Here is a 20,992-nt window from a genome sequence, read left to right as displayed (position 1 = left end):
AATTCAAGGGATATATCCACTTGATATTCCCCGACTCCATTCGACCCAACTATATCATCTTTTCAAACCAAACACACATCAAAATGGATCAGCCCCCGTGGATGAGCACGCACATCGCCTTATCAGGGCGGATGAGGATCCTCAGTGGAGTACGCGCTAACAGGACATTCATTTGCTTACATTCCTCATTTTATTTTATATTAATCTTAGGATCGGTGAGCTATTACATTATACAAACCCATTTTATATATATTTTATATATATTTTATATTTTATGTACTATTCTTAAATCTAGGACCCCAACACAATTTCGTCCACCTATAACAAACATTTGAATACGATGTCCTGACTAAATTCTAATATTAATTTTCATTGGTGCGTCGCGGTCGGATACTTGTTGGCTCGAGAGCCAGCTCTGTTTGTCCTCCGTAGCGGCCGTTGCGGTGTTTCAGACTCAGAATAGAATTCAAAATGATGCCAGGCAGGGCTGGTGATTTACAGTGTTGGTGTGACGTCTACTTTCCGTACATGTACCCATACTACATGCATATAACTGTCCTATATGTACACTGACCTATCCATGCAGATTGTACATTGTACATTTAGTTATAACTAACTATACAACATACGGCGCAGATAATGTTGTCGTGGGGTGGTGGGGGTCGTTTCATTCCGGGATATATATATATATATCACACAGTTCGGAAACAACGATATTTAACTTATTGGTCTGTCGTCTTTAAAAACTAGTTAGTGATCCGTACAGCTATCAATAGTCATATCATATCAATATCACACGTATGGAGTACTTAAGTGTCAATAACATCGCCTCGCATAATGTACATGTATGGTGGCAGCCCGCATGCAGGGGAGCCTGGTACTGTGTTGGACGTGGAGGATAGGGTACTTTGGTACACCGCCACAGAAGGGTCCGAGTGTGTGATAATGAATAATTTGTACGAGATGTAGGAAACAGTGACAGTTAATCAGAAATTTCATGGATTGAAACTAGCTAGACTACAGCCTACGAGAGCAGAACAAAATAATTCTCATCTGCAAGAGATGTAGACCCGAAATATGGATCACTGCACCCACGAAGACAAGTCTCCAAGGATACCGCGATGAGTAATGGGACTGATTTTCTCTTCCCCACTTAAAATAAGCCTATACCACGTTTTTGATATGATCAAACCCCGTAGGGAAAGAACAGTAAGGGCCAGAGTGTTGTGGGGGTTCCATCCAAAGGACAGACTGTCGGCTGCGCCGGGCATAGCTTTCCAATATTCTCTTCGCCATAGGAGAAGGCGGGAGGATCAGGAGAGGAGTTGGGAGAGAAAGGAGAGAGGAATACAACCGCAAAGGAACGAGAAAAAAAAAGAACAAGCAGCGAGCTGGTCAATTTGTTCCAACTGGACACTCGCAAACTAGGAAAAGGTATCATAGGTCATGACTCATGAATATTTTGTTGGTTCAAGAAACCATTCGTATTCTGCAACTAGCCATCTCATCATTAAGAGAAGCACGCCTTAGAAATCAGATTGGCCTCCTCTTTTGTTTTTGATCATTCAAGAGAGAATAATTTATTCCTCGGGAACTGAATAAATTGTTAGTAATGCATCCAACCATCGACGAATTGATAAAACTCACTGTCAATCTCGCCAGACTTAACGTCATCGGAGACATCACGGGGGCTGCGGCCATCGACCTGGCAGCCGACGGAGAAAGCAGTACCGAGAATCTCAAGGACACCACCGCGGAGCTCCTTGGCCATCGAGCGAGAGCGCATGATGCGGGCAATCTCGATGATCTCATCCATGGGGATGGACTTGGAGTGCTTGATGTTCTTCTCCTTCTTGCGGTCACGGGGAGGCTCCTTAAGGGCCTTGATGACAAGGGAAGAGGCGGAGGGAACAACGGAGACGGCGGCCTGACGGTTCTGGATGGTCAGACGGACGGTGACGCGGAGACCCTTCCAGTCGCCAGTGTTCTTGGCGATATCTTCACCAATCTTCTTGGGAGACAGACCGAGGGGACCGATCTTGGGGGCCAGAGCGGACTGGGCGCCGACCTCACCACCAGTCACACGGAGGTGGCTAAAGACAATGATGATTAGTTTCTTGTTGGCTGGGTAGAGCTGGATTGAGCCAGGGCTGTGGGAACAAAATTAACTTACATGATCTTAACCTCATTGGGATCGAACTTGGGAGCTGATCACAAGGGAAGGTTAGTTAGGAGCCATTTTGCCATATGCCAAGTAGATGATACTTACGCATGGCTAGTGCGAAAGGTTGTCAATCGTCCTTGGTTGTCGAAGAAGGTGGTTACAGAAGAGAAGAAGGAAAGGAGTAAAAAAATCAAACTTGAAGGAGACTCGCTGCTAGCGCGGCCCACAGTTGCTCATCTAAGCGAATGACCGAATTGGGATGTAGGGCACGCACAATCAGTCACGTGAGATAAGAAAAACCCTTATCGACCTGATTGCCTCTTTGGGTATTTTGTTTTGTAGGGCGAATTTAGTAATAAATATTGCAAGTATTCTTAGAAGAAATCCTCCTGTAATGGTATCAATCCATTCAATCTACTACTATATCGCGTCAAAGGAGATAAAGCACCGCTAAAGATACACAAGACCCGAGGGTCGACGACAAACCGTCCTTGCTCTCATGGCCATTGTCTCATAACACCTAGCTGGTTCCAGATACAGCAAGTCTAGAATAAAGTTAGTATGAAAAGTTCTATGTCAAAACCGGTGGAAAACTCACTTCATCAGGTGGTCCATGAATGTCTGGAGCGACACGTCGTCAGTGAAGATGGTCTGCGATGAGGTGCCGCCACCGTAGCCACCTGTGGTGTGGGTGGTCGACGGGTTCAGCTTGGACAGCAAGAAACGAGCCTGAGAACCACCGGCATCACAGACGATGAAACGGGGCAGAGGGAAACGGTCGGAAATAAGGTCCTATATGACATGAGTTAGTTAAACGGTAAGGACAAGGAAGGGGAAAACGAACCCTAGCATCCTCCTTAGGCTGCTCAAGGAGCAACTTGAGGTTCTCGTAGCCCTCTTGTTCATGGTATCCGGCTTTCCTCCACTCGGCAATAGTCTCACCATTGAAGATGAGGATGTGGAAGAAGGTATCAAGGAGGAGAATGTGGGCGGGCTGGATAGAAGCGGAGTCCAGCAGCACTGGTTGAGCACCCTCTTGCTCCAGAGAGTACGAATCAAGAGTGGGCTGAATCATGACGAGAGAGTCACCAGTATCCTCGTGGTTCAAGACGTGGCGGTAGAAAGCAGTCTCATCGGGCGAGTTGTTGAAAACCTGCAGGAACTGACTTCGGCGAAGATGGAACATGAACTGAGGGTACAAAGTGAAGTTCTTTTCCAATCGGAATGATGTCGGGTCATCCTTCCGGTAGTCAGCGAATCGGGAGCAGAGTCTGATCAGCATGCGATCAACCCAGCGCAGGACGTCTGGACCGTCATCAACCTCCGCTTTGAACACGGCAATACGGGCCATGAGGACGGCGGCAGCCTCTTGGTCGAAGGACTGTGCCAGGGTTGGGTCACCCGCAGGTCCGCTCAGGGGGCGGGCAGTAGTGGTTACCCGCAGGTGGTAATGCCCAGAGGAGTGCTGGTAGTATGTCAAAAACTGGATCACACCACGTTGAGGACCAGGCTGAACGGCAGCTGGGCCACCCTGGTTGGCAATTTCAAAGTAAATACCGTAGCTGGAGGATGGGTCCATTCCACACATCTTCCATGCACAGGTGTTACCGATACCGCATTCTGTTTCGCCAACAGAGCTTGACTTCTTGTTCAGTGAGATAGCGTGACCAATCAGACCAGTAACCTTAAGCTCCTTGGTTGTGAGAACCTCGAGGGATGCATTGAAGCCCATCAAGAGGTTGTCGTTGGCGTCCTTGTCGAACACGCGCACAAACGATTGCTTGAACTGTGAGGATGTGAAGCTATCTGTGAGAAGCATGTGACCTCCAGTGAAATTGGAGAGGTTCTTCATTTCCAGCAAACCGACTTGATCAAGGCAGCCAGCGAAAATATCGACAATATGACCATTGTTGGCAGCGCGCTTAGCGAGGGCATCATAGAACTAGGATTAAATTAGCAAAATTCGAATACACCCACGCGCCGACAACCGACCTTGACAGCCTTCTTGTAGTACTTGATGTTGTCCCGGTCGATATCGTGGTGCGAACGAATAGGTTCCTTCAGTTCGGGGGAGACAACGTGACCAGGGCCCTCAGTGGCTGCACCGCTGGTGAAGGCCATAATGCGGCCTCCGGCGTTCTGGAAGGAAGACTCAAGCAGACCAACGGCAACGCTCAGGGCAACACCGGTGCAGCGCAGGGGACGCTTGTCATTGGCGACCGGCCAGGGATCGCGCTGCAGTTGTTCGAGGACATTAGTGATCTGGAACTCAGCCTGCTGAACGGGCATGAGGAAGCGTGCAGCCGGGCCAAGGGGAGGACGGGCAGGCTGTTGCTGGGGAACACCGGGGCGCACACCGCCAGCCAGGCCCAGCATCTCTTGAACCTGCTTGGCGTTGTATTCCTTGTTTCCTCTGAACACATATGACTTTGCGCATTCGATGTAGCCGAGCTCGTGAACTTGGGCCTATAGATATCAAGGTCAATAACATGTCACCTGCCTTGCGAAGATCATCGTTCCTTACCATTGTACCGAAGGTAATCAGACCAACCAGCGCATTGGGCGGCAGAAGAGACAAGCTCATAATGAGGGAATCCTTGACAGCCTGCAGACTATCATCCTCCTGGCAAGTATCGACGACAAAGACGAAGATCGGGGGGCGGGGGGCGGGTCGTGCCAATTGGTACTCGATCGTCGTGCTCTGGGGGTGGAGCTCTGGGGGTATCGTGTTCTCCGTGATATCCTTGTAATGCGGAGGGAGGGGGTTGCGCGACAGACAGAAGGGGCAGATCCAGCATCGTGCGCGGACATCAACAGTGCTGTCCAAATGTCAGTTCATCTACCCATTGAAGTATATCAGATTAACAAGTCACGTACGCATATGGGTTGAGGACAGCGCGACAAGGCTGCTTGCAAGTAACGGGCTCATATTGTAGCAAAGGGGCCTCTGGCTTTTCCTTCAATGGAGTGTAGACGGCAGCAATGGGAACGACCAAGCGGGACGCTTCCTATATCGAGTATCAGCGGATGATGCGGTGAAGGTCAAAGAGGATCACTGTCACGAACCATGCGAGTGCTCGGGAAAGTGTTCCAACTGAGTCTGATGCCATCGCGGTCCTCCACATCACTCCATTGATCCTTTAGCGCCTCGTAATCCATCTTGTCGGTAGATGTTCCGGGACTCGGTCTTGTGTTGGCCAAGGGAGGGGGTATAAACGGATATCGAGAAGTCGCGAGGAAAGGGAACCTCGGATTTTAGGGTCTACTCCAAGAAATTAAAGCAAGTGAGCCACCCGGAGCATAATCCAGTCCCAGAATAAATCAGAGTCCCTGTTAATAGCTAGGGATTGAATGAACGAGATGGAGGAGTATGTTGTGTGGAGGTCCGGTCCGTGAGTAAGGCCAGGTTGCAGCACAGTTGGTCACTCCCGCATGCCGGACCAAAACATCATTAAAACTCGGCTCGTCCGCAGTTTCTTCTGTTCTTTTCTTTTTCTTCTTCAATTTCACGCCAGCCTACAATGTGTGCAAACATATTATTATCGACAGCTTCCGTCATTCCATGGCAAAGTTGTCTACTCGTTGAGCGGAGAATGACTTGACCCGTTGCTGGGCACCTGGATTTGAGAGGTCATTCTGATCCTTTCCGATTCTCTGGGAATCAGCTGTGGTCACACTCCCATTGTGTATATCATAATTGTTAGAGAACAATAAATATTATCTTGTTTCAATTGAAACCTGCTTCGGATGTGCTCGTACAAGCCTATGCTCCCTCTTAACGCCAACTATAAAACAACACGTGAAAACTAAAAAAAAAAACTGCCCGACATTACATCATGAAAATTTGACATGTGAGAAAAGACACCCTAAGCGTCCTTAGGGGCCTTGGCCATCTGCTTCAACAGGAAGCTGCGCTTGAAGTAGGTGTTCGGGTGAACAATTGTGTCAAGGTCAGTCTGACTCCACGATCCATCTTCCTTGACCTTCTTGATCTCGTTCTTGTGCGTCGCATCGAACACTCTGTTACAAGCGATATGGTACCGCATCTTGCCAACATCCTCACGCACACCCCGCAGAACCTCCTTGTCACTGACGCCAGTGGCCTGGAGGAAGCCCACCAGGTTATCAACGGAGTAATGGCGATAGGGACAGCCGTGAGTCTGGCCAATGCCAGGATTTGAGTCACCGAGGATCTTCTGGCATGAGTAGGGAGTATAGCCCTTTCCTCGACGGTTCACATCTCCACCAACCTCGCCATAAGCGTGACGAACATTGTACTTGTATTGAGAGTTGAACTCATCATCGGTCTTGCCCTTGAATCCCTGACGCCAGAACAAAATACATTCCTCCAAGGACAAGCCAATGCCCTTCAGGAAGAGCGTATACTGTAGTCGGCCGAAGTGCTTCAGGTGGTTATTCTTGCGCAAGTTCACGTGCAAGCTCTTCATGCACAACGGGAAGTGCTGTTGGGCCAATTGGTCGATGGAGCTGGCCGTAATTGGAGATCCGTCCACATACCCTTCGCCTTCCGAGTACACCGACTCGGCGCTGCCAAAGTTCTTTGAAAGATGATTCAGAATAGGTGTTAGACGATCATCCTCGTCCAGCCGGGGGAGGGCACGACTCGTGAGCTAGAATCTAATCAGCCACGACATTTCAATTATCAAGCCACTACTGTAAACGTACCTCGAGTGCACGCTCCAAGCGAGCAGTAAACTCAGCCATGATCATGCTCAGCTGCTCTCGACCAGGAACATAAGCCTTTCCTTTCTTCAGGAACACCGAGCGCCGTTCGATCAACTCGGGGACCTTCTCCCAGTCGACTTTATACCAGGTCTCATCATCCAGCCGACGCAGCCCAGGCGTGGAGCTGAGGAGATTCTCTGCAATCTCCGTCTTCTCAAAATCACCTACAGGTTCCCAATCAAGATTCAAGCTATCAATGAATGCGCGCTTCTCCCTCGAGTCGTCCTGCTGGAATCGAAATCTGAATAGCATGGTCTCGGCGCGGGCGAATCGTCGACGGAGGTCCTCTGTGGCCGAGAAAGCCAACCGCAAGATGAAATGGGAGTAGTGATCCTTTTGACGTTCATTTTTCAAGCGTGGGTCTGCGGCACCGGAGGGAGAGGAGGTATTAGAGGAAAGAGGGAGGAACTTCTGCAGAAGAGGTGTAATGTAGGTCGCCGTCTCGGCGGGGGATTTGTTTCGATAAGAGCATGCTTCGATCTCGGCCAAGACTGTTTTGGTATTAGCAGGTAAGAAGACGATATGAATGTGTAAGTATGCATACTCTTCAGTCTGTCAATAGCCCATTGCTCGAATTGTTCGAGGGTGATTTCCGCGGTAGGAGGTATCTCATAAATGTTCAGACGGTGCGCATAGTCCTGTTGCTTGTATGTTGGAGTAGCGAATTGTCTTTTTTTAGGGTCAATGACAGCCCGTCGTTTGGGATCAATGCGATGAGCGTCTTGTCGAATCATGGCGTAGGTATTGTGTTCCGTTGTCAAGAAACGAATGTATGAGATCTCCGCCCTAAATTGGTCAACGCGAACGCGTCCCACGCGCAGAATCACGTGAAACAAAATCCATTTGGCGTCAATTACGTAATCCTGTACCCCGGGTCAGGGACCACCGCTGGAGTGTGCTTGAGCACGGGCGATGCTTTCCCCGAAGCGTTTTCGACCATGTGCTAAGACATGTGAAGGCATTTAACTAGTTATACCGAGTTAATGTAAGTAAGATAACTAGTTATATAAGTACTTGATATTCTCTCAAGGTAATTGTATGAAGACCTATACATTTTTCTAATTTTTTTTTCCATAATTACTTAGACTTGAGTGCTGCCATACAACATCTACTACGTACATCGGAGGTAGTTATCGTTTCCCTCGGAGTCTTCACCGACAACCGAAAGGATCAACCTCCCCCACAGAATCAACATTCTCAACAGTCCTCGCCCTGGAGATACGCGACTGCTTATCCTGTAAACCCGAGCTGAAACTATTTCCTTCAATCCATTATGCTGTCGTGATCTTGTCCACACTTCTTTCCCGTGGTTCCTCCCACATCCCCAATATCCGAACCGTTGAGTTCATCAGGACCAGCAACCTTACACCCTCTACGGGCTCTCAACACGGCCATCGCACATAATGTCGCATGTGACAAAGCAGCTCCGTAAGGCTGCGCGGATCATCTTGATTGGCGCACCGGGAGTAGGAAAAGGGACACAGTCCGAGCGACTGCTAGCCCGGTTCCCCCAGCTGGCTTCCATCAGCTCCGGTGATCTGTTGAGAGAGAATGTGCGCCGACGCACACCCCTCGGTGAGTAGAGCCAGCATCGGTGCAATGATTAATTGCGCAAGGATCCAGTATCTCTAACCCTAGTAACAGGCCTGGAAGCCGAAGCCACAATGCAGTCCGGCAACCTTGTTCCCGACTCAATGATCCTGAGCCTGATCTCCGATGATATGAAATCCAAGGGCTGGCTCCTCCCACCATCCGCATCCTCAGTACAACCCGCAACATCCTCGTCATCTTCTTCACCAGCCGAGACTTCCTCCTCGGCTCACTCAATCGATTCCTCTGCTTCTTTCATCCTCGACGGGTTTCCCCGTACAGCAATGCAGGCAACAACATTGGACAATCTAGTACCGGTTAACTTCGTCGTGCACCTCATCACTCCGCCATCAGTGATCCTCGCCCGCATCGCATCACGCTGGGTCCACGAGCCATCAGGGCGCGTGTATAACACAGACTTCCACCCGCCAAAGGTGGCAGGCAAAGACGATGTCACGGGCGAGCCGCTGACGCAGCGAGAAGATGACTCTCTCGATACATGGAAGCAGCGTCTACGGAAGTTCGAGGAGACGAGCAAATCCCTTTTGGAGCACTACGACCGTCAACAGTGTCTATTCCGTGCGGAGGGTAATTCCTCCGACGAAATTAGCCCAAAGCTGTTTGCCGAGATTGAGCGGCGGTTCTGCTAAGCAAATAATAGCCCGTATACTGACTTCCTCTGTGTTCTTCCAACCCATGGGAGATTACTCGACTCTTAATTCCCATTTAGCAATTGGGCCTGATTTGGGGGTAACACCGGCCCCCGTGTATGTATAGCTTGACCCAACTTGGTGTATCATATTCAACATTCAAAAATGCGATCGATTAATGATCATCGCATACTAGCCACACATGTACAGCGCTGTATAGTGAAGTTATAGTCGTGCCGTCTCGTCGCATGCAAATGTAAATGACAGAACATAAGAAAAAAACAACACATAAACGCTTATAGCCATGGTCGTAAGCCCAGCTTACGACGACCCATTCATTTATTTTTTCCCAGTCTTCCCTTTCCCATTCCCCTTCTCGATCGGAGCAGGATCTCCCATGCCCATCCGATTCTTGTATTCCCTCGGACTCTCCCAATCAGACCCGACACGACGATAATCCTTCCAAAGCCCCCTGGCTCGCTTCTTAGCCCACCACTCAGCCTTGCGGTATTTCTTTTCCATCTCGTCACCGCCGAATTCCGACCCAACCTTCGCTTCGTATACAGTTGCCAAGCCACGCTTCAGCATTTCGTAGGAAACATCCCGTCGACGGAACGGCGGGAAGTCAAATGCGCGTCGGACGAAGACACTCGCTACCACGCGCGAGTATTGGTCCTGTCGGTGAACGAGGGCTCGGATTCGTCGGCTGGTCAGGTAGGAGGTTAGCCAGGTGTGAGCGTCGCGCGCGAATGGTTGTTCGGGGCGGCCGAAGTGGGCTAATTCTGGGGCGTCGATGCCAGCGAGGCGGATGTGGATCTGGGATTGGGTAAATATGTTAGCTAAATATATATGCAAAGAATGAGGTTGTGGTATATGATATGCCGAGGCATAATTATGCTTGTGCTGGGCTGGAAGCGCCGAGGGTGGGAGAATAAGTAGGTGGTGAGCGACGAACGGTTTTATCCTTCAGATCTTTTTTCAGAGTAGGAACCTTCTTCCACGGTAACCAGCCCCATCCGGCCATGCGGCCACCCGGTGTATGGAAAATCCTGAAATTGTCTCCATCGCCGATGCTGGTGACTTGGCCGAAGATGCTCCGCCGTCGAAGATACGAGGCCGAGATGCTGGGCGCGTCGGGGATGCGGCGTAGATAGCGGCGGTGGAAGCGCACTGCGATGAGAATACCGCTTGTTAGGACAAGGGTTGGGAGAATTGTTCTGGCTTCTGTGAACGCTGTCCAGTCGAGGATGGAGCTCGGGTTGTTCGACGCGGAGGAGAGCCAGGAGCTGGGTGTTTGTTTTTGTTCGTCATTGTTCGACTCGGAGCTCCATGGCGGCCATCGCATCACGACCCATGCCACTTATGTGACAAGTTTATGTGGTGTGAGAACGAGTGTTTGGTGAGAGTGATTGTTGGGGTAAAAGATGATCGGTCAAGCGAAGATCATCTATCTGCACGGGTAAAGCTACCACTAGTTCTTCTTGGTAAACAATCAACACAACGCCCTGTGTCCTTCATCTATAACCTTAGAATGCATTGGGATTCGTTGTTAAATGACGCTCTCCTGGTTTCTTCGATTTTTCGGTCTACCTAGGTGCTCGGCAGCCATTGCTACCTAACTAAATACTAGGGGTTTTCTACCATGATAGGAATATTGAGGAGGTCTAAGATGTGCCAGATTCGCAGAGATTTAGATCCTTCTAGTCCATGGACAGTTACGTTTTAGTAACGGGGCTCATGAAAGCATGAGTACCTAGGTAGTTATACGTACTTGAATCCGATTCATTTGATTATATGCGTTTTGAAAGATGATACTACATATAATGGAGCCTAGTGATATGGATTCTTCAACCCTATCAACAAATGACCCAATGACTTTCTATCCTTTCTTGGACCAAGTATTTTTTTCTGTAGGCCTTATCTAGCAGGCCATGAGCCCCTGCTTGTCATCGTCGCTTTGACTTTTTCTCCTACTTGACTTTATGTCGTACATCATCACTGATCCCTCATGCCTTTCGTATTGCCTCTCTTACAACTGGCACTCGTTGGTAATACAAGTACACTCCTAAGTTCAGACGTGTTCGATTTCCTCACGCAGCATGAACAAGCTTTTATACTACATATGTATACACACCGTCCTGAACCATCTTTGTTATAGTCCCTCTATATCCCGTGCCCTCTAGCAACTAGGTTTCTACCTCATGGCCGGCGAGGGAAGGGGGGCAGACGAGGACGAGGGTGCTTCATCCATCATGCTTTCGCTTCGATGCTCGTTGGACGTGTTCACATTCACCATCATGTTCATAGCTTTTAGATTATAGCATCTACAACTATTCAATCTCAATTCACAGCTTCATCATGACAATTGGCGTGACTCTCTTCGTAGACATTCCCTATCTCTCACTTCCCTCTCAATGTCTGTAAGGTGGTATCCATACCTCTCCTATCTATCTGCCCTATCCAGAGAAGATAGTTGGTGGGTATATAAGATCAAGTACTCCATAGGTTGCTACGAAGTCAATTTTATTGTTGAGTTTACATGAATACATCGGCGATACATCTACAGGTATGCACGTTTGTGTAATGATGGGAGTTTGGGGCCGCTTTTTATATGTCCAAATGGCCAGTCTGGTTATATACAAATGGAGCCAGCCTCACTCCCAACCCATATTCATATATAATTATACTGGGGCCCGTTGTCGTTGGATGGAAGATAGGCTGGATGGAAGATGGGTTGAATGGCTCAGGGCCTTGAGCATCTGCGGCAGCCTCGATTGCTGGAGGAACATCTCCAGCGGCGGGCGGTTCAGGACCGGCACGGCCAGCGTCCTCATCAGCGGGGGAAGAGTGGCCCTATGGTAGGCGGTACCCGCATCGGCCCCGTGGAAACCACCCCCACATGCATCACCGGCACCACCACCACGGCCACCACGGGCACCACGGGCACCTCCACGAGTACCACGGTCACCGCGGGCACCACCATATAAGTAGAGCAACCTTGGAAAGCAGATGATAGGATCTTAGTCATCCGGCGTTCGACCTGCAGGTCGACGTGTTCACGGAGAACCTCCGCCTCAATTCTTGTACGCCGGGCTTCCATCGCCTCCTGTTTACTCTTGATTAGCACCATGTTCTGTATTGGTATGGGATGGAGCTTACGGCGGCTTGGCGTTCTCGACGCCACCTTTTGAATGCCACGTTGCGGGCATGATGCCCGTTCCTGGCATGGTTGGGGCTGATTTCCCCAGGTCTCAGTGGGGGAGGAGGCCCAGCGCCGACCGTAGCCGGACGCTCTGCCATGATAGGCAAATAGCGCCCTCGATGCTGTCTTTTTAATGCCACATTGCGGGCATGATGACCACCCGTGGCAGCACCGCTGCAGCACTCCCGGCTCAATATCCATCAGAGTATCAACCAGTGTCTCTGCCGGTGTCAACGGCGTCCTTAAATCCACACTTCCTGTACCACAGAATCAATGGTCAGCACGTTGTTACTATAGATCCAATACAGCAACCAGTCACATACTTGCAAAGCAGTTTTCTGCACAGCCAAAAGAAAAAGATTATCACTTCTCGGCAAAAGACAACGAACAACGCCACTCCTCCAATTCGGAGGGCCATTACAGGGCCGTCATCAGCGGCCAGGCGAAGGAGCTCGACGCCCAAGGCATACTCTTTGTCTTGGGGGCTGTGCGGCACTGGGGCTACAAAAACTGCGTTAGAAAGAGGCCTGGAAAGACACCAGGAAAGACAGCAGGAAAGACACCAGACTTACCGACCAGGGCAGACGACAAAAATGACAACAAAAGAGACAAAAAAATGCATAAGAGAGTAATTTTGGTGATAGTACGGTATGCTTTCAAAATGATGTGAATGTGAAGTTCCTAGGTGGGCTACGATACTGTTTTGTAGACAGGGGAAGCAATGGCTTGTAGGGAAGGTACAATATTGCAATCGTTCGTAGGGAAGGTACAGGCCTGCAATATGATGTAAAAGATACAGCAGTATCCATCAATCAAGTCTTATACCTCTTCTTTGCAGAAGTCTTGTCTTTTGCAATCTGCCCATAGATTGGTGGCGCGTCAATCATGTTGAACGGACTGTCATAGCTATTACCGACAAGTCCCCATATTGCGACTCGTACGATTCGGTGCTCGGGACAATAGTTTATTTTCTCACGACGTTGTGATTTTAACGATTTCTTATCTTCCTCAGAAATGTCAAAGCCTCGGGCTCTCCGACAACATGCACATTCAACGGTACAATGTCCAACTCCAAGCGTATGTGTGGGATCAATCTTACGGTTAAGACAACATCCACACCTACGAGCACAGCATCCTTGTCGGCTAGCACAATCTTCAACAAGCGTACGGTGCATATACCACTTAGGATGGGACCGCCATAGCTCAAACGCTCTTTGTAGACACCCAATTTGGAAACAGGAACGACAATCCACCCACTCTTGCATCAAGAGCCAGTATGTGACATTCAAAGCATAGAGTCTCTCTTCGGCATTCTTCTTCAAGATATTATGTTCCTCTTTAATAGATATCTCTTCTTGGACAACTTCTCAGAGGTCTTCCTCCACAAAGAAAAACTTATGCTGGTCAAAAGGAGACAGATTGTTGTTTCTTCTAATTTTGGCGCAGTATTCACTCAAGCGATATCTTTGGAGCTTATTTATATCCTTAGATTTTTCGAGGTGGGCTTCCCGATAGTCTTTGTCCTCGATCATGGTCCCGGACATCTTTCTGTGTGCCTGACTACCGCTCGGTTTTTTTTTTTTTTTTTTGGTGACGGAAAGAAAACGGTATCTCGGATGCTGGAACGACTGAATTTGAGGATGAGGAATGCTTCTCGCTGGTTTGTGCTTGGTCTAATAAAATTCCCCTACATGATGTTAGCTTATACCACCGACACCTGAAAGGGTTGATGACTTCATCTTTTCATTATTATATCAAATCCCAAAGTAAATCCCAAAGTAAATCCACTTTGGGATTGGTCCTAGTATAAAGATGAGCAATCAGAAGATTATCCCTAAGTAATAAGTAATGGTACGCGAGACATAGAGGAGGCCAATATTTGCACTAGTTGCGATATTTGCTGGAATCATCACTGAGAGGTTGCACTTGCACGCTTCAAGCCCCATTTCCTGGTATACTCAGCTACATAGTATGCCAATAGATAGGCACTATAGGGGTGCTAAAGAAAGTAAGCATGATATGACCATGTATAGATCTATGATGATATTGAAATGCTAGAAACACAGGGTTATACCATATCGAGTGTCTCCAGCACGAAAATGCTGGTTCGAAATCTACCAGAATTGCCAACAGCCACCAACGCGCCAGTTAGGTAAACACAATTTAGAATCGAAGGGAAAACCAAAAGCCCCTCCGTCTAACTATAAGACAACTATTTCAGGGTAGCAGGCATGCTGGTCTTGGCCTTTTCCGCTGCCAAATCCACTGCCTTGCGCAATTTATCCTTCTTGATGTTCTTGAGGTAGGCGAACAAAATGATGAAAAGGAGCTCCATCCTTTGCTAAAGTTAGTACAAGTAGATGTTAATTTGGAAATAGAAAACATACCTCTCCTTGGTCATCATCAGCAGACCTTGAACCAAAAGACCCTTCAGGATCTGAGGTCCAATACCCTTGAAGAGGGAAAAGAGACCCTCATTATCAACAATGTGCTTCATGACCTCACCAAAGGTCTTGAAGGGCTTGCCATTTCGGCTGGGTGGTGGGCGGGACTGCAGTCCAACCTTGGCAACAATCAGAGGCTGGGTTGCGATCGTGGCCAAAGCCTTGGACATGGCACCAAGCACTAGAATAATAATTAGCAAGCCATTTTTGACACCAAGAATTACCACCACTCACGGAATGCCTCCCAGGGCTTGAGGTTGTTCTTCCCCGGGAAGAGAACCTCCTTCAGGCGCTGGTATGCACCGTAGGTGATGGCCGGGTTAACGACCAGGATCAAGCTGGCCTTCAGGCCGCGCCACAGGCCGGTCCAGCCGTCCTCGCTCTCGACCACCTCCCGACCCGTCTCGATCAACCCCTTCTTATCGCCCTTTGGCTGTGTTTGCTGTCGGGTTGTGATAACGGCCACTGGGATGGTGAAGATCTGAGCCACGGCACCAGAGACGGCGCCCAGGGAGAGCTCAATGGCTGTACCGGGGGCCTGTGTCGACTTGGCCGAAGCCACGTAGAGCGTTCTTACGACGCTGTACCAATAGAAATATGCGAAGTTTGTTGAGGCGACACCTAGAAGGGCTCCCGCCATTCCGGCGTACAGACCGCTGTAGCCCTCCTTCTCTGCGATTTTGGTAATAGCATCCATAGTCGATTCATAATGTTCGAGGTCGTCGGTTTTCACGGTTCCATTCTTCTCCTTGACTTGTACTTGTAGTTTTGTCTTGACTCTACAGATTGGGGACGATACAGTCAGCGGATTTTGATCTGATAATTCGAGGACTGCGGGACCTCACAAGTCAAGTGGGTACACCATCGCGTTCGCAAGAACAGCTCCTGTCGCGCCTGCCACGGCGCTGCCCCATGGCGACAGAACAGGTTTGGATTGACCAGCCATGATGTCGGTTAAGGGTATTCAAAATCAAAGGAGCGCAATAAATAAGAATATGATCTAGGAAGAGGACTCGCTTCTCTTAGCGGCCGGACAACAGGAGAAATATTGAGCGGGGCTCTACACTGCTTGGCTCCGAACAACGGAGAGAGTGGAATAAAAGAGAGAGCACAATGGGGAAATGTATAGAGATATGATGACCATACCGAAGTCACCCGAACAACCAAAAAAAAAAAAAAAAAAGAAAAAGAGAAGAGACCGAGCCCATGAGCCGGAATTCACAAAAGCACCTCGGCGTTATCTCACCTTAAATTGAGCCGAGGTCCACTTTCGGTGCTGTTGAGGCTTATGTCATGACCTCAGTTACATCATGTGTGTTTATTCCAATGTTTTCACTTATTTATTATTATATTCTATATACAATATTTACAATTTACAATATATAAAACTATTAACAAAGATATATTAATCTACTCAAATGGCAAGTCTCGAATTCTTCACCGGAATTAATAATATGTAGGGAGAGCCCTGGAGTGGTCCTCTCTCGGCTCAGCCAAATCCGGTAATTTACTTGCTGTTCGATCTGATTACACCCTACTCCACGACTACCGGTCAACGAGATGTCTAGACCTGCACCCACACAATCCTATATATCTCAAGCATTGGTATTTTTATTTATTTTATTTTGCACTTACTGCTGAAAGAATAAAGCTAATGACTCGATAGAGCGCTGAAGAGGCGGTAGCCACAGCCACCTCCCAGAAAGCGGCATTGGAGGCAGCCATCAATGCCGCGGAGTATTATATGAAAGCGCTGCGCCTGGCGCCAGCCGATGATAAAAAATATCTCGACACAAAATGCAAACAATTGCTGTCCAAAGCCGAGAAGATCAAGGCCGCTGCTGACTGGAAGTCGACTGCTCGTGCGGGGCCCCAGAAAGCCTTTCCAAGCTTACGACCGCCCGCATCTACGCGGAAGCTCACTACGCGTGAAGAAATCATCATCCTCGAGGGTGCCAAACTTAACGGCTATATATTTCCACCATGGAATCGTGCGCCGCCTCAGGATGAATTTGAATATAAAGGGCAACCTTTTACGTATGTGGAAAATATCGCCCAATGCAGATTTTTGTTCTAACCAGGTATAGGGATGCGCCTGATTTACACCTCTCTGAATGCCAGAGAGAAATTTTCGCAGGCTGGAAACGACCGCATGATTTGTTGCGGACCAAGAATACGGCTAATCAAACACACGATGAAGTTGATCCAGCTATGTCGACTTCAAAACAAACAGATCTCGTGCAGGATGTCTTAACAGACTGTTCAGTGGTCGCAAGCCTCTGCGCCACAACATCTAGATCGGAACGAGGGTTAGGACAGGTATGGACTAATTTGGTTCTATATTGACGAATTCTTGAAGCTAATTCGAACAGCATGCATCGCCGACACTGTACCCATGCAGTGAGGATAATAGCCCGACACTTTCGCATTCTGGGAAGTATATATTTCGCTTCTACTTTAATGGATCTTTCCGAAAGGTAGTGATAGATGATCGATTGCCCTCGTCGAAGACTACACGCTCACTCCATGTGATCGATCTCAATAACTCGAACTTTTGTGGCCTGCTCTTGTGGAGAAGGCCTACCTGAAGGTCCGCGGAGGCTATGATTTTCCAGGAAGTAACTCAGGGACCGACCTTTGGGTGCTTACTGGTTGGATTCCGGAGCAAGTCTTTTTACATCACGACGATTCGACCTCCGATGAGATCTGGGGTCGTCTATATAGTCCTTTCTGGCATGGCGATGTGGTTTTGACTATTGGCACCGGGAAATTGAGTGAACGGGAACAACAAGGTCTGGGGCTAGTGGGAGAGCACGATTATGCTATTCTGGACTTGAAGGAAGTTCAGGGTCGTCGCCAGTTTCTTTTGAAGAACCCGTGGGCTGGTGCGGAACCCAACATACAAAGCAGTCTTACAGCTGATCTTAGTTCACTTAACGTGAATGATAAACCTCCCCTCTCCCCAGGGACGTTTTGGATGGACTGTGAACAAGTTCTTCTCAATTTCGAGAATCTTTACCTTAATTGGAATCCCGGTTTGTTCAAATACCGCGAGGACATCCATTTCACTTGGGATTTGTCGCATGGTCGAGCTATCGCCGGCTGCTTCGTGAAGAATCCCCAATTCTCCATCTCCAGTGATTCGGGAGGAACGGTCTGGCTGCTGCTCGGAAAACATTTTAAGACAGACTATCAAGAATTCAGTTCTGAGGGGTCGGAGAATGAAGTAGGCTTTATCAGCATCTACATCTTTCAAGCAAATGGCCGAAGAGTGTCTCTCAGCGATGGTGCGCTCCACCGCGGACCATACGTGGACTCTCCCAACACGCTTATGAGGCTGGAAATGCCCCCCAAGTCGACCTACACCGCAGTGATCTCGGAGCAATCACTTCCATCATCCACCCAGAATTTTACTCTCTCTGCATTTTCAACCGCACCTGTGGCCGTGGCACCCTCGCTAGATAAATATCTATGCTTGACCAAGGCAAGTGCTTCCTGGACAGCAATGACAGCGGGCGGGAATGCCGAATCGCCTCGGTACCACTCCAATCCACAATTCAGTATACGAATTTCCGAACCGACAGATGTCTCGATCTTGCTCGAGACCACTGAAGCGGAGCTAGCGACCCACGTGAAAATCTTCTGGTCAAACGGGCAGCGCGTGTCGCGCGTGCGAAGCCGAGACATCATTGCAGATAGTGGCGATTACCGTCGCGGATGCGCACTGGCCGAGACCAGATCCCTGGACAGAGGCACCTACACCATCGTCTGCTCCACCTTTGCACCTGACCAGCTTGGCCGCTTCACGTTATGGATCTCATCCACGATCCCGTGTGTAGTCCAGCCCTTGGTTTCCGAGTCTGCTGGGCGGCGCGCCGTCCTATCTGAAGTGGGTGTTTTGTCTCCGGGCAAGGACCGGATGATAGCCTCGCTGCGGGTATCTCGTTTGACACGGATCCGACTTATTGCAAGGAATAAGCGGTCCACGATCGGCGCTCGCGCTGTTGCTCCGTCTCCCGTGCTGATGACCGTGGAGCTGGGGCAGGGGCCATATAAGGAGATATTGGCCACGTCAGAGGATGGAACTCATAGTGACGCTGCGTCCGGGGTACGAGTTGGAGACTTCGATTTGCTACCCAGTGCTGAATCACGCTATGTATGGATTGTTATCGAGCGTATTGGAGGTCCGGGAGGGCAGGTGGAGGATCACTTTGAAGTGGAAGCATTGGCGGAGGAGAGAGTGGAGATTGGAAAGTGGGCAATTGAAGATGAATGATACCCAGTACAATCAGAAATAAACTACATAGTACATATCATGAAAGTTTCTAGTTTCATACATCTCCAACTCGTTCAAGACCCGTTCCGGCAGATAAGAACCGATAACTAACTCGGCCCCCCGCACACGGGCGGTGGGAACTCCGAGAGCTCCAAACGTCATTTGTTCACCACATGCATCTTCTCCTTAACACAACAAACATCCTAAACAATGTCGAGTAATATACCAGCTGGACTTCGATCGGCAGACATCGGTCGATTTGCAATCAGGGCAGCTCAGATCGAGAAGGCCAAACCTGTGGTTGCCTACTGGTGTAAGTCGCCAGACCCCGCGCAAAGCAAAGCGCAACTGAACATTTGAGCTGATTGAACCCTAATTTCGTAGGCAATTTCCATATTGTGAACCAGATTATTGAAAGGGGTCTGCATAATGCCGACGACGAGATCAAACTCTACACGACGAACCTCGTGGACAAGCTGGAGCAAGTGAGTCAGGCTCCCTACCCTCCTTCCCTTCCTACTAGTCTATATTCCGCACTGCGCGTTTGAGATATAGCAGCTGATGATATTGGTTTGAAATAGTTCAAAGTAGAAAACCCAGATAATGATACAGTGACAGACACTGTTGCGGCGAGCGCCTATGTCGAACAATTCGGATTGGAGGTCTTCAGTCGTGCTGAGGCCGCTATGAACGCCAACAAAGTTACAAAGTGAGCTCCCCAAGTGGCTCTCTAAGCTATAATGGCTAATTACCTGAAAAGGCAAACGGGAGATACTTTCCTAGCAGCGGCTACATTCCTTGAACTTTGTTCGATCTGGGGGCCCCCTTGACCCAGAACTTGCTGGGCGGATCAAATTCGCCAAGTTCCACGCGGTCCGGATCGTTAAAGCTCTCAAAGCCGGCGAAGATCCTAACGCAACAAATCCCGTGCCAAAACAGGAAGAAGAACTCGCCGACGACCCTGACGTCCAGGCATTTGATGAGTCGGTAGCGGAGCAGGCCTCTAAGCCAAGACAGGCCTCTATCGAAGAGATCCCAGACGAGTCCGACCGATTTGGACGAGAGCTAGCTCGGAAATCGACTCTTGATGAATCGCTTCATCCATCACGCACATCGTCAACGCCTCGCGGCCCGCCCGAGATCCCTTCTGTCCCTCGCAACGCACCTGGTTCTCCTCTGCAACCGATGGATGTTGATGATACCAATACAGGCGGCTTAGAACTCCCATCAACTCCAGCAACCATTGGCGGTTCATCCTCAGTACCTAGACTTCCAGATACCCCGACTGCATTCCAGTCTTTCCCTCCGCCGTCCGAGGAACCATCCGTCCCCACGCCAGATCCAGCTTCGTTCTACAATACCCCAGGTCCTAGTGCTCCTATCCCGCCCCCGGTTGCTCCGGCATTTGTTCCGCCCCCAGCTGCCAACGTCCCGGTTGCTCCGGCTCCCTATGTTCCGTCGCAACCATCACATGGTCTAGATGATAACACTGTGCAGTTGGCGCAGAAGCATGCTCGTTGGGCGGTTTCTGCTTTGACTTTTGACGATGTTGATACCGCTATTAAGGAGCTCAGAAGCTCGCTGAAGTGTCTAGGCGCATCATGATTCTATGGGCTTTGTATCATTTTCACATTTGCTTACTCTTGCGGTTGTTAGAGCACTATGAATATACCTTGCTTTGGCTGTTATGAAATGTATTGGATTTGACCAGTGTAACTCTTTCGTGTTCAATTTGATCTGTCTCATGCTTGCTTGTCTTGAGTTTCCATCCGAGGTTTCGCTAGGAAATTTCTTTGCATTGTATACTCTTGTACTGAAGCCTGATCGATACCTGCAATACCAGCAAGTCTCGTCCATTCGTTGTTTTCCTGCGAAATGTGGTAGACCGGATAATGTTGTTGACGAGATCTAGGTTCTAGC

At 49.1% G+C, this 20,992-nt stretch overlaps 9 protein-coding genes across 9 annotated transcripts; 3 read left to right on the top strand and 6 right to left on the bottom strand.

Annotated features, from left to right (window-relative positions):
- Positions 1–1,580: 1,580 nt before the first annotated feature.
- On the bottom strand, positions 1,581–2,273 carry N7516_003188 (60S ribosomal protein uL11; the record flags this gene model as incomplete). The annotated part of the gene is made up of 4 exons (XM_057215908.1): positions 1,581–1,594; positions 1,648–2,093; positions 2,174–2,207; positions 2,270–2,273. The coding sequence occupies 4 exons, from the start codon at positions 2,271–2,273 to the stop codon at positions 1,581–1,583; spliced, it is 498 nt and encodes a 165-aa protein (XP_057077791.1).
- Positions 2,274–2,684: 411 nt separating this feature from the next.
- On the bottom strand, positions 2,685–5,323 carry sec23 (GTPase-activating protein SEC23; the record flags this gene model as incomplete). Its single annotated transcript, XM_057215907.1, has 7 exons — positions 2,685–2,709; positions 2,763–2,956; positions 3,009–4,106; positions 4,157–4,630; positions 4,689–4,983; positions 5,042–5,172; positions 5,231–5,323. The coding sequence occupies 7 exons, from the start codon at positions 5,321–5,323 to the stop codon at positions 2,685–2,687; spliced, it is 2,310 nt and encodes a 769-aa protein (XP_057077790.1).
- A 707-nt stretch (positions 5,324–6,030) lies between these two features.
- On the bottom strand, positions 6,031–7,662 carry N7516_003186 (DNA primase subunit PRI2; the record flags this gene model as incomplete). The annotated part of the gene is made up of 3 exons (XM_057215906.1): positions 7,455–7,662; positions 6,851–7,401; positions 6,031–6,795 (listed from the first exon to the last, which is right to left on the bottom strand). Exons 1-3 carry the CDS (start codon positions 7,642–7,644, stop codon positions 6,031–6,033), a joined length of 1,506 nt encoding a protein of 501 aa, XP_057077789.1. The 5' UTR covers positions 7,645–7,662.
- A 651-nt stretch (positions 7,663–8,313) lies between these two features.
- On the top strand, positions 8,314–9,150 carry N7516_003185 (adenylate kinase ADK2; the record flags this gene model as incomplete). The annotated part of the gene is made up of 2 exons (XM_057215905.1): positions 8,314–8,485; positions 8,555–9,150. The coding sequence occupies 2 exons, from the start codon at positions 8,314–8,316 to the stop codon at positions 9,148–9,150; spliced, it is 768 nt and encodes a 255-aa protein (XP_057077788.1).
- A 339-nt stretch (positions 9,151–9,489) lies between these two features.
- N7516_003184 (thermonuclease family protein) lies at positions 9,490–10,495 on the bottom strand (the record flags this gene model as incomplete). The annotated part of the gene is made up of 2 exons (XM_057215904.1): positions 9,490–9,966; positions 10,106–10,495. 2 exons carry the CDS (start codon positions 10,493–10,495, stop codon positions 9,490–9,492), a joined length of 867 nt encoding a protein of 288 aa, XP_057077787.1.
- A 1,336-nt stretch (positions 10,496–11,831) lies between these two features.
- Positions 11,832–12,377, bottom strand: N7516_003183 (uncharacterized protein; the record flags this gene model as incomplete). Its single annotated transcript, XM_057215903.1, has 2 exons — positions 11,832–12,147; positions 12,310–12,377. 2 exons carry the CDS (start codon positions 12,375–12,377, stop codon positions 11,832–11,834), a joined length of 384 nt encoding a protein of 127 aa, XP_057077786.1.
- Positions 12,378–14,469: 2,092 nt separating this feature from the next.
- Positions 14,470–15,802, bottom strand: N7516_003182 (putative peroxisomal carrier protein). Its single transcript, XM_057215902.1, has 4 exons — positions 15,642–15,802; positions 15,031–15,575; positions 14,740–14,977; positions 14,470–14,688 (listed from the first exon to the last, which is right to left on the bottom strand). The coding sequence occupies exons 1-4, from the start codon at positions 15,740–15,742 to the stop codon at positions 14,565–14,567; spliced, it is 1,008 nt and encodes a 335-aa protein (XP_057077785.1). The 5' UTR covers positions 15,743–15,802; the 3' UTR covers positions 14,470–14,564.
- Positions 15,803–16,356: 554 nt separating this feature from the next.
- Positions 16,357–19,072, top strand: N7516_003181 (calpain-like protease PalBory; the record flags this gene model as incomplete). The annotated part of the gene is made up of 5 exons (XM_057215901.1): positions 16,357–16,401; positions 16,463–16,833; positions 16,884–17,115; positions 17,169–17,324; positions 17,375–19,072. The coding sequence occupies 5 exons, from the start codon at positions 16,357–16,359 to the stop codon at positions 19,070–19,072; spliced, it is 2,502 nt and encodes an 833-aa protein (XP_057077784.1).
- Positions 19,073–19,282: 210 nt separating this feature from the next.
- N7516_003180 (uncharacterized protein) lies at positions 19,283–20,677 on the top strand (the record flags this gene model as incomplete). Its single annotated transcript, XM_057215900.1, has 4 exons — positions 19,283–19,385; positions 19,457–19,557; positions 19,654–19,773; positions 19,856–20,677. The coding sequence occupies 4 exons, from the start codon at positions 19,283–19,285 to the stop codon at positions 20,675–20,677; spliced, it is 1,146 nt and encodes a 381-aa protein (XP_057077783.1).
- Between the last annotated feature and the right edge of the window lie 315 nt (positions 20,678–20,992).

This window comes from Penicillium verrucosum (assembly GCF_028828655.1).
Source record: "Penicillium verrucosum strain IBT 35672 chromosome Unknown utg000001l_segment0_segment0, whole genome shotgun sequence".
In the NCBI taxonomy this organism is placed as follows: domain Eukaryota; kingdom Fungi; phylum Ascomycota; class Eurotiomycetes; order Eurotiales; family Aspergillaceae; genus Penicillium; species Penicillium verrucosum.
This window is presented reverse-complemented; position numbering and strand designations above follow the sequence as displayed.

Bases quoted from the DNA above. Each gene is read 5' to 3' on its own strand.
- N7516_003182 (XM_057215902.1), bottom strand. From the start codon at position 15,742: ATGGCTGGTCAATCCAAACCTGTTCTGTCGCCATGGGGCAGCGCCGTG. The intron at 15,576-15,641 runs GTGAGGTCCCGC...CCCAATCTGTAG, and splicing joins ATGGTGTACCCACTTGACTT to AGTCAAGACAAAACTACAAG. The intron at 14,978-15,030 runs GTGAGTGGTGGT...TTATTATTCTAG, and splicing joins CAAGCCCTGGGAGGCATTCC to TGCTTGGTGCCATGTCCAAG.